Raw genomic sequence first — 19,164 nt, forward strand, 5'->3', positions numbered from 1 at the left:
CTTTCTGAATGGCTCCCCCAACACAGAGACAACCAAACTTACTAGCACTAACACCGGATAGCAAACTCTTGTACGTCTCTTGAATCTCTGAAGAAAAACTGTTTCTGGAAATTGGAAATAAATAAGTTTTGGCTAGCACAACATGAGTTTTCCCTCCTCATACAAATATACAGAACAGTTATCAATTCAAAATTACATTATGGATGTGTGGTATATGGGGTGGCCAGGAATTCATACCTTGACTGCATTGTGACTGAGTGTAAAGTGTACTGCTATAAAATTGTTTACTCTGAAGTTTATGGGATTCGATAAAGCAAATGAACTTTACTTTTTTGACTTTGTTTGATTGGAGAATCCCTACTTGTAGTATGTTTTAAGTAATGACAGTTTTCTAGCCCATGAGTACTTCAAAGCCCATGTGGCTATATTTAACACAGTAGCATAGCAATTTCTCATGCAATTTTGTCTGAGGGCTGGAAGACCATGCACATTCAGTAGTGGTTTCCATTCATGTCCTATGTAGACTGAGATTTCTCCAGATTTTCTGAATCTTTTTTTACTTAAAATATTTGCAATTCAGTTCAATTCAAACTTGAATTATGCAATTTTTCTTTATCTTTATTCTTTATGAACTGATTGACAAACCTTTAATAAATACGTAGCTGTAGCGTAGTGGTTAAGGTACTGGACTAGTAATCAGAAGGTTGCTGGTTCAAGCCCCACGACTGCTAAATTGCTGCTGTTGGGCACTTGAGCAAGGTCCTTAATCCTCAATTGCTCAGACTTCGGATAATGGCGACTTCTAAATGCCGAAAATGTAAATTAACATATCACAAATTCTTCTGTTTATTGCATTTTGAAAAAAATGTCCCAACTTTTCTGGGAATGTTTTTTTATTAGGAAAACAAAGAATTGTAAATTGTTTTAGAAATTTGATGGGGATATCAGAGTAGACACAAAAGTAAAAGTAAATACACTGTACAATTATGTAAATAGAAGAGAAATGTGTTTTAAAATGGAAAGTGAGTCCGCACTTGTTTATTATCATTTAGATTTGATCTGCTTATGTTTTATGTGTAATTAATGCATAGCTTTAGGTAATTTATGAAGGTTTGAAAATAATATGTTACAGTGTGTTTGATTTTGTGTATGCGAATGCATTAGAGTGCCTTTTATTGCTTGATCACCCACTCAGACAAGTTGATATGTTGTATGTATAATAAAACATCACTTAACAGAACAGTGAGTGGAAAGTGCCACTCAGATCTACTGGAGAGAAAGCAGTGAATGTCAGGCACTCTGATTTAGCTTCCATTAGTAAATTAAAGGTCTGTTATCCTACAAGCCGTTCTCCAAATAAACTTAGAGATAAACATAAAATATAGAGAAAAGAGATTGATGGAGAATGTTACCCCTATATCATCACACCAGATGTGCTAAGACACATTCTTTCTCACTTTCATACACTTGCAGGCATTTTAAAATGTAACATGCATAGTAGAGCTGTGATCTCACAAATGTGTGTTCTTTTTTAACGCATTCACTTGAGACTCCTCTATTTCTAACAACAAAGGCGAGAAACAAGTCAGATAGCAAAATCAGCCAAGAGCAATAAAAGTATTTTCCCTGCAAGTTGGCATGCTAGAGAGTGCAACGCGGAGGTTTGGTGTGCAATTTCTCTTTTGGTTTAAACACCTACACAGGGGAGCAGCACACATTTATGGGTAAGTAAAGCATTTTAGAGGCCAAAATAACATGATTGCAATCCTTACTACAGACTGCAAAAATCACATTTTGGCAATATTCTAGATTACATGTACTAAGGTCATTCTGTTATGGTAATTATGAAAGATTACATGAATCAGTCAGTGACCTGATTTTTTAATGGTAAACATTTTTACTTGAATCATGTAACATTTATGAGTCATACAGTTATTTCTCTAAACACACAGCATGGGTCCTGTGGATGTTGGCTTTGATCCTATCTTTGAGGGGTTTCACATATTTCCCCCCTGTATATTTGTAGGTTTATACTCCCTTCCCACAACATGCTAAATGTGGATTGGATAAATATATGAATAAATATAACAGCATACATTATATGCATCCTGACTTTTAAAACACGTGGTTCTAGATGTCACAGATGTCGAACATGATTTGAAAGTTACATTTTGAATGTATCCCCCCCTTTCCCAAAAGCTACAACTGTTTAAGTGTTTTTTGTGGGCTTTGGATCATTGATCTGATGCATAAATTAAAGTGTGCTTGAGCTTTAGGTCACAAACTAGGCCATCACACTGCCACCACCATGTTTGTGCTGGTATGATTTTACCTCTGGCAAAGCTAACATTGCACTCCACCATAAGAACAAGACCCATGTCTTCCAAAAAGGTGCACTTTTGACTTACAGAGTATTATCCCAAAAGTCTTTGACATCAGCTAGACTTTTTTTTTTGGCAAATGTGGTTGTTTACACCTTGCAGCTCTCCCATGGGTACCATTGTTGCCCAGGGTTTTTCTTTTTGTGGAATTTGATTGCTTTAGATGTTTGTCTGGGTTCTTTTGTGACCTCCAAAATGATAATCTTTTTTCGCATCTGTATTTGAATCTCCTGACATCATGTGAGATGTTTTAGCCTGCTTTACAGTGCCAGACAGGTTCTATTTAAACGATGTTTAGATTCAACATGTCATGGGTGTGGCTAGTAAAACCCAATTGTCAGTTGAATTTGGTGGTGAACTGGTTGTTTTATTAGTTAAGGGCAAAATTAGTTTTTTTTCTTTTAAGTTAGGGCCAGGTTGGGCTAAGTAGCATATGTCTCAATAAAATAAATCATTATTTTTAAAGCATTTTGTGGGTGCTAGGGTGGCACAGTGGTTAAACATGCTAGCACACTAAAGGTGACATCTTGAACTTGCATTTTTAAGTCTCAGCTCTGCTACAGACAGGCCTGGCACCTAATCTTTGTCAAATCTTTGACCTATAATTGTTACAAATATGCAAATAGTAAAAGATTGTGAAAGGTTAAATACTTTTCATAGCACTTTATGTTTTACACTATCAGAACAATGAGGTCATACTGCCTGGCTGCCTGGTTCTGTTAATTAGTGCGAGAAGTCATACTCAGTGAAGATAATACTTAAGAAGTTGCACACTTATAAATTCTTATGCATTCTTCCATTTAATTGAGCTAGTTTAGAGAGTTCAGAGAGGGTAAAATCAGGTTTTACATCGTTTAGCTGCATGAGCTTGTTGCTTTATATATTGTCTGTAGGTGTAAGTTGCTGTAAGTTGACAAAATAAAAAAAAAAATACAAGAAGCTCTAAATATTTCTTAATTAACACTTTAGTATGTAAATATTTGTAAAACAACACAGTGCAGAAACAACTCAAACATATTTCTGTGTGATTTTTTAAAATTAAATTAATGTAATCAACCCTCTTCAGTGGAAGCTCACTGACAGAATATGTAGCATTAGGTTCAAAAATAACTGGAGAAACAAAAGCTTGAAAAATCTGGAATGCATGGCATGGCTGTCAGTAACCTTTATATAAAAATGTATTGCCAGAAATACGTAATTAGGTATAAGGACACAAATGAAGAATGAAGCAATGAAGAATAATATGGTCTGATAAATCCATCCAGCTATAAAAAATGTGGTAACAGTGAGGAATAAAATAATAATAATTTAAAGAAAATCTATTGTACATAAAATTGTTAAAAAAAATAAAAAGAATGTCTGTGACTTTTTAGCCCATAGACTGCATTCAATTAGAGACTGTCGTACTACTGTGATAATTATAGCCACATTGGTTTAGAAGTATTTTCAAAAATTGTTGTCACTGAAGTTTGCCTCTGCATCAAGAAATGCAAACTGAAACTCTATTGTGCACAAAAAATGCTGAAACACTGCAGAGTTTTTAGGGCCCAAGCTCATTTCAGAGGCTGTGGTCAGATGATTACATGTTTTAGCTTATTTTGGAAAAAAAAAAAGAGAAAGTTCTTCCATACTACCCCTGCATTTGTGAATTTAAGAGACATGCGCTGCCATCAATGTCTTTTTTCACTAGGAAGTCCATTTTGTTTAGCAAGGTCTCATTCATAAACATAAAGTGTGTCTGATTGCCTCTTCTGTCTGCAGTCTCTGTACTGTGTCCACTTTCTTAGATTGTATTTACAAAATAGAAGAGCTTAGCAAGACATTGGAAATATTTTATTTACACTTTATTGTCAATTAAATAGAGGTTTAAGAGAATTACATTACGGTTCTTGTTATTTCTTGCATTTTACAAAATGTCCCACTTTTTGGGGAGTTTTGTACTTGCTTTACAGGATTGTGTAATGAACACATATGCAATTTTACAGGACCAGGTGTACCCTATGCTGCAAACACTCAATCCTACTTAATATCCAATAATCAAGAATAATTTTGCCATAATAATGAATATCTCTTCTAAAAACAACGATCACTTTTATTAAACCTTTGTAGGAGTTTTTTTTATCTTGATAAACAACAAACAAACATCCAACCACGAACCATTCAAGAATTACTAATTTGCCCATGGTTGTTAAAATAACTATTTTCTCATGGGTTTAAGTTTTGTTTCTACTCCACAAGTGAGTCTATATCAGTGTGTAAAATAAATGACCAGTGTTTCTAAGTAAATAATGACTACTTCATTTGTTCACTGTTGCTCTGACAGTGGTGAATCTTCTTGTTGTCCATGTAGACCCAAATTATGCTCAGCAAAGATTTTGATTGAATAAATAGCTTACCTAAAATAAGAGTATGTACATGATGTAATGGAATTATCTTAATTTACAGCAATACAGTCCTTGGTTAAGAAAGAGAACTGGTGGTGGTGTTGGTGGTGGTGTTTGGTGGTTGGTGGTATAAATCCTAGATTTATTCTCTTATTTCCATCTCACTTTTTGCACTTTTGATGAGTGTAATAAAGCATTCTTTTTTCTTACTCTTATTGTTATTTCAGTATAAATGTGCCATGAAGATTTTCTTTACCCAAGCAGCGTGTGGTTAAAAACCAGCATGTGGCAGTGAAAAACCTTCATACATCAGTGCAGTCTTTTGCTAATTTGGCAGTTTTTTTATTGCTCACGAAGGTAGAAATAAACAGAGCTTAATAACTGTCACATTGGGTTGCTACAATAAAGTGCAGCCTTTACCACATTTTGTATAAATTGTTTAAAAAATTGTTAAAATACAGCTGCATAGTGTGTGTTTGCTACTGCAGCCATGGGATCATTAAGCCAGGTAGTCCTCCATGCTTCTTTTTGTTATCAGTAATGATTATGGTGAAAGAAATGGCTCTTGAAAAAATATCTTTAACATTACCAACAGTAGGGAAGTAAACAAGCCAGACTTGGTCTGTGGTTTTATATGTGTTTTTTCAAGCTAATACATTGGCATTAGTCAGGTTGTTTCTATATTAGATTTGTTTTTATAATGCACTTCCAAGGTTTCTACCTTAGTTGCAACTAACAAGAATTATTACACATAACCCATTACGCCTTCAAATGAGGTAAACTGCTAAATTTTGCAGTTTCTGCAGCCTTTCAGGACTGGAGCCGGACACCTCTGCATCAGGCTTTATGCTTTATGCAGTTAGAGGCTGAGGAGCATAATGTCACATTGATCTGGTAGTAACTTAACCTTGTTACATTTACCACTACAGTTGTCTACTGTAGCCTTTTACAATTTACCCCTACAGTTATTGGCACCCTTGATTGTTTAGTACGAAAAGGCCAATATCTTCAGAAATAAGTGGGTATGTAACTTTGTATCATGAAAACTTTATTAATACTTACATGGCCAAATACCTTCAACAGAATGTTAATGCACATGCAGTCATTTCAAAAAACAAATAAAAAAAAACAATATTTTACATGCACATGAATAAAGACACCCTTCCCTAATACTTGTTTGCACAACCTCCAAACATTTTTGTAGCCTGTCTTCTGGTTGTTTCTTCCACTCTTTCACTGCATTTCTCATAAGCTCTTGCAGGTTTCTTTTTCCCAATTACAGATTTCAGCCCTCTCCAAAGATTTACTATTGGATTGAGATAAGGACTCATTGCTGGCTAGTGTGTTTAAACACTGTTACTGTTCTCTTTGGTTGGAAACACATACCAGTTAGCACTCATTGTGGGTGTTTTTTTTTTCTCTAAGCATTGACATGCAGCACCTGCTACACTTATACAAGTACAACATAATTTTTATATGCCATATGTGTTATTGCAGTACTGAGAATGGTTCACCATCCAAATAACATCTGGTCAGTGGGGTTTTATAGGGATTTATTTATTGGTGGATGGGGTAGACAGTGAAAAAGCGCAACAGTTGACATTTCTCTTTTTACATTTTCTTTTTTTGCAGTGCTACAGCCAGTCAGAGGTTACATTACATAGAACCATTGGTCATTACAGGTCATAACATGTGCAACATCATATAAGTTCAAAATTAGGTAGAAACCAAACCTCAAATGCACACAGACAAATGCTTTTTCCACAAGCACTTGCAATCATCATAGGTAGACCTCAAAGGATGTTAGCATTTTTATAGTAGCCTTTTTAAATGTTTTTAAGAACCACTCTGATATCGTTTGTTTTCTGTCTTTCCAGATAGTTCCTAATGAGATGGCAGAGAACTGTTTTTGGATTAGAGTCAAAGAGGAGAAGTTGGAGAACCCAGAACTGCTTGCTCAAATCTTGCTTGCTTTTTCGTCCAAGTCTAGAGGTAAGCTGGCATTTTCTTTCTTCGGCTCGCTGTTCAGACACTAAAAACTCTTATAAGCCCTCCATTGATGGATGGCAACATCTTTCATTTCACCAAGCTGTACAGAAATGGTCTGTATCTATCTCTATCTATTCAGACGTTTCTGTCTTTCCATTTGTGTGTATTGAATTCTGTACACTCAGAGATTTGGATGGAGTTCAGTATCAGGATGCATGGTTAGTCTGGCTGACTTTCTGCTCCAGTGAACACCCCTGTAGCTGAAATGGGGAGAGAGAGGTTAGGGAATTCAGGGCCATTTGTCTCTCAGATACACATGGAGCTGATCTAACTTGTGTATGCATGTCATGATAGGTTTTTTATTTTTATTTTATTTATTTTTATTTATTTTTTTCAGTGTAGTCTGAACTTGTCTGGCAGTGGTGATGGGCTTTTTGGACTAATACCTACTGTAGAAAGGGGTCTGTGTATGAAAAGCTATGGTGCTAGGGAGTGCAGGACAGGTTTTGCACCTCATGCTATAAAGCTATTAGACCTTTTAAACCAACACTTTTTAACTCTTATTGTTATCAGAGAAAATGTAAAATGCTTTGAGGAGTGTAAGTGTCAGTTGCTCAGCAGGAAATAAATCACATTGTTTAATAGTAGTAATGAATTAAATAGTAAAAATGATCACACAGGTGAACTAAGATATATTGGTGTCTAAATACCAATGTCTAAACTACTGTGCCTAAACAATTGGTTTATATGATACGTATGTTTACAAATAAAATTGATCATTACTTCACATGTTCAGCCCTTGTCACTGTAACTTTCAATTAAGAACTCAGTAGGTGGATTGACTACTCTACACTGCCCCTATTTGTGATTGGTGCCATATTCAATGTGTGTTTATATTAAATTGTGTAAATCATACCCTCAAAAATGAATTTTAAAAAGGGATCTTGTAATGATTCCTTTAAATCTAAAAGTTTCACTATAATGACTGCACTATAATAACTGCACATCTTACCCAAAGTATTTTAAGTCTTTGTTAAAGAAACCCCCTTTGAGGTTCGGAAATCTGTGTGGAGCATTGTAGTGCAAACACATGCCCTGTGTGTGTGTGTGTGTTTACATTATTAAAATGATGTGTGTATATATTATTAATATTATTAAAATAATTCTTTTAAATGAAGTCCTTAAAAAGCAAATAGTAGACTAAATACATTTTAGCATTTTACATACTGTTTTCCAGTATATCAGTAATCTGGTGTATGACATAAACTAAATAATTAAAAATTTAGAAACATCTTGAACATTAACAGAGCTTTCTTTAAAATTTGTTTTGAATAACTATACACACACACACACACACACACACACACACACACACACACACACGTGTGGTCTGATCCAACAGACGAGCTACTGTAGCTCAAATTGCTGAAGAACTTGTTCTGACAGAGCTGGTTCTGATAGAAAGGTGTCAGAATACACAGTGCATCGCAGTTTGTTGCGTATGGGGCTGCATAGCCGCAGACCAGTCAGGGTGCCCATGCTGACCCCTGTCCACTGCCGAAAGCGCCAACAATGGGCACGTGAGCATTGGATCTGGACCACGAGGCAGGTGGTCTGGTCTGATGAACCACGTTTTCTTTTACATCACGTGGATGGCCAGGTGTGTGTGCGTCGCTTACCTGGGGAACACATGGCACCAGGATGCACTATAGGGAGAAGGCAAGCGGGCGGAGGCAGTGTGATGATTTGGACAATGTTCTGCTGGGAAACCTTGGGTCCTGCCATCTATGTGGATGTTACTTTGACACATACCACCTACCTAAGCATTGCTGTAGACCATGTACACCCTTTTATGGAAACGGTATTCCCTGATGACTGTGGCCTTTCTCAGCAGGATAATGCACCCTGCCACAAAGCAAAAATGGTTCAGGAATTGTTTGAGGAGCACAACAACGAGTTTGAGGTGTTGACTTGGCCCCAATCCAATCGAGCATCTGTGGGATGTGCTGGACAAACAAGTTCGATCCATGGAGGCCCCATCTCGCAACTTACAGGAGTTAAAGGATCTGCCAGATACCACAGCACACCTTCAGGGGTCTAGTGGAGTCCATGCCTCGACAGGTCAGGGCTGTTTTGGCAGCAAAAATGGGGGACCAACACAATATTAGGAAGGTGGTCATAATGTTATGCCTAGTGACAGCCAAGTGTGTGTGTGTGTGTGTGTGTGTGTGTGTGTGTGTGTGTGTGTGCTAAAAATAAACTAAATAAACAATGCATTGTGTTTAATACAACATACTTAATAAAAGCTGGATTCTTTAAATAAAATAGTCATAAACATTTAGGGTTATTTTCTAGTTTGCAGTCTGCAGTAATATCTAGATCACTTAAGTTTGCCCATTAATTCACAATCTGTTTCAGTTAGAACAGTTTAGCTTTGTTCAGGCAGGTTGAAGGTTAGCATTGTCCATACCCTCCAAGCAGTGTGGAGACTGGGTACAGCTGGGTGTTGTCTTGAAAGGCAAATTGGTTTATAAGACCTCACAGACGCTCAGTATTACCACATGCTATAAATCCTCACTAAGCAGCTGCCAAAATAGTCAGTACTCGAGCCTAGCTTCATTTGTCTGCGGAATTGCTTCTTTATTCATGTAGTGAGTTGAGGTTGCGCTACTGAGTATGTATTGGTAAGAGCTTTCTGTTTTCCAGACCTCTTTGCTGCAGGTGTACTTGTGTCCCCTATAAATCTATCCTCAAAAATGTTGCCAGTGACATAGACTTGTTAACTACGTGCACATTTTAGTTTTTTTTATTTTTGTTAATGAAAAACGTTGTAGACCACTGTTTCTCTTTATCTAATCCAAAAGGAAACCATTTTCAGTTAAATGTACTTTAGTTGTATTTTCATTTGTTTACTTATGAGATACATTGTTTGGTCCAGGCCAGTGCTGCAGTTACAGTCATTAGTATGCATTAGATCTTAATCCATGTCTAGAAACATCAGATAAAATAGACAATCTATTTACTGAATGTGAAGGGGAAAGGACCATATTAAAAAGATTTAAAATGTTGTGAACCACATTTTACCATTAAATTGCATATAAAACATACTAATTTTGATGTTGGATAACAGTCGACATTATCAGAATCAGAATTTCGCCAGGTATGTTACACATACGAGGAATTTGCTTTGGTGATACACACAATAGTCCACATAGTAGTACAAACAATACACATAATAGTACAGATAATTACACATGTGTGACATGTAACATAGAACATATTTAACAGACCCGACAGCACACAGACTGTTAACCAGTATTTACCAACATTTGCCCAAGAGAACACCTTTGGTTAAAAAGTGTTACAGCTCTGGGGAAAAAGCTGTTAGTGTGTCTTGATGTGTTTGTTTTTATTGTCCTGAGTCTTCTGCCAGATGGAAGAGTTTATTATCACATTATCATGACCACCAGCTAACATCCAGAGTAACCGCTATGTGCAGCACGGACAGCAGCTAGACAGGCTGGGAGTAACTTAATAAGGTCCTGTTTGGGTGTCACAGGTATCTGGAGCCATGCTGACTGCTGTGCATTCCACAGTTGCTGGAAGGGTGCGTGGGGGAGGATCCATAGAGTAAACACGACGATCGAGGTGGTCCCACAGATGCTCAATTGAGTTCAAGGTTTGGAAATTAGTGGGCCAGGGTAGTACTTGGTAGTACTTGGAAGTCTTGGTCATGCTCTTCCGACCAATGTCGGACATTTCCAGCCGTGTGACATGTCGCATTGTTTTGATGGAGGATCCCATCCGCCCCAGGGAAGACAATTTTACCCATGGTACTTTTACCAATGGCAGCAACGAGGGATACATGTGCAGACAGCCTATCGCACACCTTATATATCCACCTAGCCAGTTCACGAAACATGACTTCCTTCATTAGTTACGCTCTGCGACAGTCAGAAGTAGGAAGTGCTCATAATAATGTGACTCAACTGTGTATAAAATGAAATTAAAAAAAAATTATTTTTGAAAATGACTAAAAATAGCATAACAAATAAAGTCATAAAATTGTTTTGATTTAAATCCAGAAAGTGATTTAATGCGCCAATATTATTATTAAACACTAATTTGAGTACTTTAAAGTTATAAATATTGCACAATGTACGATGTTTTTCTTTGACATTGAAACAACTATGTCTTAAAAGAAAAGACAAAGCAGGTCAGAATGCTCGGACCAAAAAAATAAGTGCCCCTTGAGTAGTGTTCTTTTGTTCAGCCCTAATTGAATCCTCTTTGCAGCCCAACTCTGACTTCATTTTTTTCGTGATGTTTTCCTATGTTGTTTGGCCTTTTCACCTCTTTTCTTTTTCTAGCTCTCATTCCTTTTTCCCCAGATTTTCCTCACTTGTGGTATCAATCAATTGTTCTGCCTGTATTTTGACTCGGGGGGTCAAATCAGATGCACTGGTGGATTGAGTGTGCAGCATTGCCCGCTGCATTACAATAAAGCAATTCACTGCCCCAGCTTTCCAGTGCTGTAGAAGTGAAATTGATACTGGCAAAGTCTCTCTACCTTCTACTATTGCCCTAAAAGGTTTTCTTCACTGTTTATATCCACTGGTAAAGTTAGGACACACATGCTTCTTTGTACAATATGCTGTTTCTGTTAAAATGTTAAGTAATGGAAAATGGAAAAAAGCTAAATTACAGCATTTATGGTATATAATGTATGTAATTTTGCACTCAGATGGACACACTGTCTAAGCTGACGCTGTTAAGTTGTTTTGGCCTTCTCTCTTTCCAGTGTATTTTGGGTGTGGAGCAGATAATGCGGATCATTAGGTTGGCATTACTGTGCTAGAACTCTAAACTGCTCTTTGGATTGATTTATCCAGCATGTGTGCTGAGTGCAGCATGTAATGGGTGGCACTAGGTTTCTCAGCAGATGGAGCTCTGAAGTAATATTTAATGAAGATGTATTAAAATAATTGTTTTGTCAGTGCAGAAGTAAATCATGCAAGTAAGGAGTTTGACCTCCAAATACTAGGTTGCCACCATTTCCTGTTTTTTAGAGATGAAGAGAGATTTGCTGGGGGTAAAATATGTAGACTAGAAAAGAGTGTGTGTCTCTCAGGACCACTTACGTTCCCTTACTCACATATTCTTTTCCTGCATTCTGTGTAACCAGCTGGAACTTCTTCCTTAGGGTTGATGTAGGAACTAATTACCAAGGTGAATTTAATGTCACATTCTATTCAATTGTGTGGTTTTAGTAAATGGTAGAAAATTGTTAGCTGTGATTTATGTTGTAATGTTTATTTATTTGGACAAAATTTGGACCAAACCTTTTTAGTTCTCTATAAGAGTCTTTATAAGAGTTACAAACATTCAGATTATTAAAAGATTATTTAAAATAATGTTCTTTTCTTTTGTTTTTAAAAAAGCTCATTTTGATTTAGTAGGAATGTTAGTAACAGCTTTTTAAAGGGCAAGTAAAATATATATACGTACATACACAGATTAACCATAACAATAAAACCACCTCCTTGTTTCTACACTCACTGTCCATTTTATCAGCTTCACTGACCATATAGAAGCACTTTGTAGTTCTACAATTACTGACTGTAGTCCATCTGTTTCTCTGCATGCTTTGTTAGCCCCCTTTCATGCTGTTCTTCAATGATCAGGACCCCCCAGGATCACTACAGAGTAGGTATTATTTGGGTGGTGGGTCATTCTCAGCACTGCAGTGACACTGACATGGTGGTGGTGTGTTAGTGTGTGTTGTGCTGGTATGAGTGGATAAGACACAAAAATGCTGATGGACTTTTTAAACACCTCACTGTCACTGGACTGAGAATAGTCCACCAACCAAAAATATCCAGCCAGCAGCGCCCCATGGGCAGTGTCTTGTGACCACTGATGAAGGTCTAGAAGATGACCAACTCAAACAGCAGCAGTAGATGAGCGATCGTCTCTGACTTTACATCTACAAGGTGAACCGACTAGGTAGGAGTGTCTAATAGAGTGGACAGTGAGTGGACACGGTATTTAAAAACCCCATCAGCGCTGCTGTGTCTGATCCACTCATACCAGCACAACACACCAACACACCACCACCATGTCATCATCACTGCAGTGCTGAGAATGATCCACCACCTAAATATTACCTGCTCTGTGGTGGTCCTGTGGGGGTCCTGACCATTGAAGAACAGAGTAAAAGGAGGTTAAAAAGTATGCAGAGAAATAGATGGACTACAGTCAGTTACTGTAGAACTACAAAGTGCTTCTATATGGTAAGTGGAGCTGAGAAAATGGACAGTGAGTGTAGAAACAAGGAGGTGGTTTAAATGTTATGGCTGATAACTATCAAAACAGTGTAAAATGTCATGATTTTTTGAACAGTTTAAATATATATGGAAGCTCAGCACTCTAAGTAATTAAAGGTTTCCTGGTTCAAGCCCCATCTTCACCAAATGGCTGCTGTTGAGCCCCTGAACAACCTTTATTTACTTGCATTTTATTCGGTAACAATTATAAATCATTAAAAAAAGCATCTGCTAAATGCAGTGAATATGAATGTAAATGTATTATTCTTAACACCACGTGCAGTCTGTTTCCTTCTTCTCAACACTGCTAACGTGAAAGTACTGAAAGTCTTAATGGCTTTCATTTATTAACGGAAGTACCTGGTGTCAGCTATTTCAAGATTATATTTAATAGACATGTTTTGGGAAGAGCTTCATTATTATAGTATTGTGTTTACACAGACACAGGCTTTCTTAACAGTGGCTTAATTGTCCAAAACATAATGATTAATGTGCAGGGATTTATTGCAAGATGTAAGATAAAAGTTAAACCTTAATATTAATTTAATTATTCTTTATGTATCTGATGTGTTGCTTAGTTACTTGATGCTTTCTTACTATTATTGCCACTGATCAGTGTTGATAAAAGTATTGCATACCTACAAAAATTTTTTTGTTCAGTGATATGATACTTGATAGTTATATTTACTTGTGTTTTACTGCTTCATTTCCCAATGTGTATTAGAAGTTATCTATACGAACTATATATGGTCTTGTTTTAACCCTGGTTCAAAAACTGCTTTCACACAACCTAGTTACAGAAGAAACGAGCAGATGTGAACACCCCGCTCTCCTTATTACACTGCTGCAGCTGGTCACCATTTTAATTTTTAACTAGCGCAGGTTTTTGCTTTAGTTGAAATTAAGTTGATCATGGTGCAGGTGTGTAGGTACCATTTGCATTTGGGTACTTTACTAAGGTTTGAGTTCTTCCCTTTCAAACTTTTCAGCAAGGTCTTGTAACCAATCAGAAAAATAGCCAAAAACCGCAGAATATTATAGTATAGTATAGTTATATCCCTCATAAACCATTATTGTTTGTAACAACATTTGTTTATAACCTGACTTTATAAATTTCTCAGTAGTCATACTTCAGCAATGGTACCAATACACGATATTCACAAAAGTACGTGAACACCTGGCCATGCACTTGTTGGACATCCCAATTTTAAAACATGGGTAATAATATGAATTAAGCCCTTTGCTGTTTTAACATCCCCTTCTACTCTTGTATCTGTGGGGAATTTGTGTCCAATCAGTCAAAAGAGCATTTGTGGAATCAGACACAAATGTTAGATGAGGCCTGTGTTAGAATCAATCTAATTCATCTTAAAGATGTTTTATGAAGTCAGGGTTTTCTTCAGGTCACTAATATTCCTCATGACAAACTGTGTCTTTATTGAGCTCACTTATATAGTCATACTGGTATAGAAAAGGACCTTTCTTTATCATTTTTTATATAATGTTACACATAGCAAAGGGTGTGGCTTAAAGCGTGTAGTATACTTTATAGTGTACCTTTTCCATATGGTCTCACATGCAAGCATTTTTACTTCTTTATTACAAATCTTTAATAAATCTTTAACACATTTATTATTAAATATTTAGTGACCAGACAAAATTGAAACCCTCTTTTAGCTTCTTTCTTGCTTAATGAGGTTCTAGTAGTTATTACGTTATTTTTAAGTTTGGGCTGTTAATAATAAGTCAATTTGAAAAAAGGACATGCATATTAAATCAATCTGTATTATCCTCTTAGGCAGAATGTATTTATTGTTATGGATTTTGGCACTTTGTGATAAGTGATATTTGATAAGCACTATAATAAACTTAATTTTTTTTTTCCGTAATAACATTCAAAACATTGCTCAATACATTAGAGACGTCCTTTTATTTACCACTGTAATCTCCGAAGACAGACACACGCACACACACACACACACATTCCTTCAGGTCTATACACATTAATACACGTCTATACACACACACACACACACACACACACACACACACATTCCTCCAGGTCCATAAACATTGATCCTTATACCTTCTTTTTGCTTCAATAAATCACATATGGCAGAAGGAGATAGTTAAGTATTAATGCAATGTAATGTGTTTATTGTGCATTATTAGCTTGGTGGGGTGACCTGGATACAGTGCATGAGTGCCAGAGGACATACCATTCCCCCCAGAAGTATAAAGCTTATATTTCTTTGCTGTGATGTCCCACTGACTTTAATTATAGCAACTCCAAGGGGACCTGTTTAGGAAATCACTGCTTTCAACACCCCAGTCACCAATATTTGCCCAGCTAATATAAACCCTATAAACATCTAGTAAATTAAATTTTCATCTACATTTATAGTGTACTTTGGGGTTTAATAACTTAGTGTGCTTATTTGCTATTATGCATTGTCTAGACTTGGAAACTTGGCTTGCAAAATTTAATTTGTGGGGGGACTGATAGGCTTGTTTTTTAAGCTGATTTTTTAATTTATTTATTTTTTGGCTTTTACAGACAAGGATCTTTATTGATTGCGCTATCTGCATTTAATATAGAGTATACGTATATTATAGAGTATAATATAGATGATTCTTTTTTGCACAGTAAAGTTTTGTAAAACTACATATTGTAATCCCTTGCCTATGTGGTTATATCAGCTATTAATGAATGACCGGTCTTGATGCAGTGCTGTCTCAATTATCAGAGATGTTTAGCTTATGCTTGTGCCCTTACCCTTTTTGCACCAAAATTCCTTCAGATTTCCTGAATAATTTAATGTAATTATGCACAGTAGATGGATAAATATGCAAATCCATTTCATTTTTTTCTTTGAAGAACATGTTGTTTTTAAATATTTTAATAACTTTTAAATGCATTTGCTGTGGGTGCTCATCCTGTCTTTGCTTTCAGATCAAGATTACAATTATCTGTTGACATTACCTGTTTGAAATCACATCATGATTTAGTTTTTTTTTTTTTTTAATTTTATTTTCCTAATTACAGGTCCTAAATCGCCACCAATACAACTTTTTTTGGAATGTGTTGCAGGCCTAAAATGTAGAAATGGATGTATTTTAGGAAATGATATGAAGTTGACTAGACAAAACATGAAACATGGGTACAAACTGTCAGCAATAAAATAAACTCATAAGAAACACATATTTAAAATTGCATGTTTAACAGATTAAATAGCTGGTAACCACTCTGTGTTTAATATTAGTTTTATGTGGAGTGCAAACAAGAGGCAGGACTGAAAAAAGCACAATAATACAATTTTTAAGTGGCTTACTGTCTTTTGGGTTAGTGGGTGGTGTTGCACCTTCCTGTGTCTTCCTGTTCTTTTTCTTTTTAGTCAGTGACAGATAAATGTTTGAACTGAGGATTTTGCCTTTCACATCCTACAAAGTGCAATTTTCCATTCTTTATTATGGGTCAGGATTACAGGTTTGATATCACATAATTTCTTCATATACAACAGTCCATTCGTTCATTAACACATTTTAGTATGTCCATTTTAGCTTGTAGAACTATCACAGATCTCAGAAATACTAGCCGTGAGGCAGGAATATACCTGGAATAGAACACAGTCACATTGCTGTACATCACAGACTCATTTAACTGTTTTTGCCCACTCACATCTAGGGCCAATTTAGAGCAAACAATCTCCTACAGGGATGTAGTTGGCATGTTGGAGTGAAACCCTACACTGGGAGAACATGCCAAGGATCAGGGAGGTCTTTAACTGAATCATTCAGTAGCATCTGTGCAATCTGAACACCGGAGTTAACCGATTAAGTCGACATATGTAGCAGAAGAATAAAACACACTTACTCCATGTGACGGTCAATACTCATGACCCTTTCTCTATGTCAATTCTTTAACTCATCTGTCTTTCAGGGCTGCTGCTCTTTATAGCATTTATTACACCATTCCTACAGTCCCCAGCCTATGAGAAATTAGTTATTCCCCTGGTATCTCATATTCAGCCAATAAAAAGTAACCAGGGTCGGCTTACTATAAGGCTCATTTCCTGGCAGCACTGGAAATAACTGACTGGTTTTTGGCATAGCTTGCTTTGAAACTTTAACATTAGCTTTTAAGTCATCTGGTATTTTTAAAATATGTATTTATATATTGTATTCATTTATACATTCTCAAAAGAGGTATTTACAGAATGGCATCACTGCTTGTGTTTAAACTGGTTGACTTCTATTTAGTATTTAATTTGTGCAGCAGAACCCAGTGTGGAATTTGGTCAGGAATCTGAAATGCTTCTCCTCCTCTGTCATCTTAATATGCAATCACCTATGGTGGGCACAGATTTTTGTACAATAACAGTGATACCATCCTTTGCATTAAACTGCAGTAAGAAGAAAAAAAATCCTGTTTTCAAGATTGGAGAAGAATCTGGAGTAATACACACAGAACTTAAGATCAATCGGACTTAGTGTTACAAGACAGTTTTGGAAGCTATCGACTTAAAGCTAGTTTAAAAGGTATCGGAAGTAGCCATGCAGAGCAAAAGGGAAAGGCAATGAAACCAAGGTGGAAAAAAAGGAAAGCAGCCAATCGAGTGTAAAAAAGCAACTGAGGATGTGGCTGGTCAAGATCTGTGTGTGGGTGAGAAGCGAAGAAGCTTGCTTCTGTCTGTTTTGAGGACTGGACAGTTTGCTTTCTTTTAACAGGTTTCCCTTGAGGCAATTTTACTAATTGCTCTGATACTTCTGTCTCGCTCTTACTGCCACCCACTCTTACTGTCTTTGAATAGACTAGTGCAAGTGCTTTGGAGACTTTGCTTTACTTTTTTTATCTAATTCATCTCTTCCAAAATCCCTGTAGGGATAGACTTTCTTGCTCCTTTCTTTGACAAAGAGCAGTCTGGCCTTTTTTGGGCTTTTCCTTAAATAGGCCAGATATCCCTACAGGGTGCAGTGCTGCTAGACACCTACCCACAAAACCCTACCCCATTCGTTCTCTCTCTCTCTCTCTCTCTCTCTCTCTCTCTCTCTCTCTCTCTCTCTCTCTCATTCTACGCGTTATTTGGTATTTTGACATTATTATTATTATTATTTTGCAATCATTTAACAAAATGCCACAATTTCAGTTGGTTATGGACTAGCAAAATGCTCAAGGAGCAGTTTGAGACAAAGTTTCTATATACACATTTGCATAACAGTTCAGTCTCTGCATACACATGCATATAACAGCTCAGTATCAGTACACACATGGAAGTACAACAGCTGAGCCTCTGTATACTCATGAATGTATTTTTAATTACATATCTCTTTGTTGTTATTTTTTTCATTAAATACCTGTTTTTAGGGACAGTGGTAGCCTAGTGGGTAGATCTTTGGGCTATCTGAAAGGTTGAGAGTTCGAATCCCAGCTCTGCCATGCAGCCACTCCTGGGCCCTTGAGCAAGGCTCTAACTCTATATGCTCCAGGGGCACAGTACAATTGCTGACCCTGCGCTCTGACCCCAGCTTCCAAAGCTGGGATACTTGAAGAAAGAATTTCGTTGTACTGTAATTCTGTATGTGTATAATGACAAAATAAAGACATTATATTAAAAATTAAAATACTACTTGATGGCTTTTTTTGATTTTACATGATGGGGGTTGTTTAAAACTTAAAAATAAATAGCTAGGACTATTTCACTGTGTTGCAATGTGAAGCACCACCCTTAACTCCTTAGCAAAGCTAGGGGTTGCCGATACAAGTCAAAGTTTTGTTTACTGACACAATTTTATGTTCTAAAATCTGGTGTAACCAGGTTTTAATATTTAATAGAATATGTGTTCCTTCTAAATGTAATGACTTTTCCCCTAAGCAAACCTTTATTTGTAGGTTTGTAAACAATAATGTGTCCTACGCAGTATACTGGGTCTTTGATGCTGATGCATGTCTCCATTATTGTACACGTGGTACCAGTCCCCCATTTACAAATCTCTGTCACAAAACCCTCTTTCAGGTTGCCGTTGGGGGCAATGTAGAACTCATTTTAGCATTTGTGCCTGGAAATGGGATAAAGTCTAAACTCT

At 36.6% G+C, this 19,164-nt stretch overlaps 1 protein-coding gene across 4 annotated transcripts in view; it reads left to right on the forward strand.

Moving 5' to 3' along the window:
* The window catches only part of diaph2 (diaphanous-related formin 2), a 496,954-nt gene that overhangs the window by 151,518 nt on the left and 326,272 nt on the right, over window positions 1-19,164 (forward strand). For all 4 annotated transcript variants that reach the window (XM_063000538.1, XM_063000542.1, XM_063000539.1 and 1 more), the window contains one exon: window positions 6,643-6,757. In XM_063000538.1, coding sequence (XP_062856608.1) covers window positions 6,643-6,757 — 115 coding nt within the window. The remainder of the gene's footprint in view (window positions 1-6,642; window positions 6,758-19,164) is intronic.

This window comes from Trichomycterus rosablanca, chromosome 8 (genome assembly GCF_030014385.1).
Source record: "Trichomycterus rosablanca isolate fTriRos1 chromosome 8, fTriRos1.hap1, whole genome shotgun sequence".
Classification (NCBI taxonomy): Eukaryota; Metazoa; Chordata; class Actinopteri; order Siluriformes; family Trichomycteridae; genus Trichomycterus; species Trichomycterus rosablanca.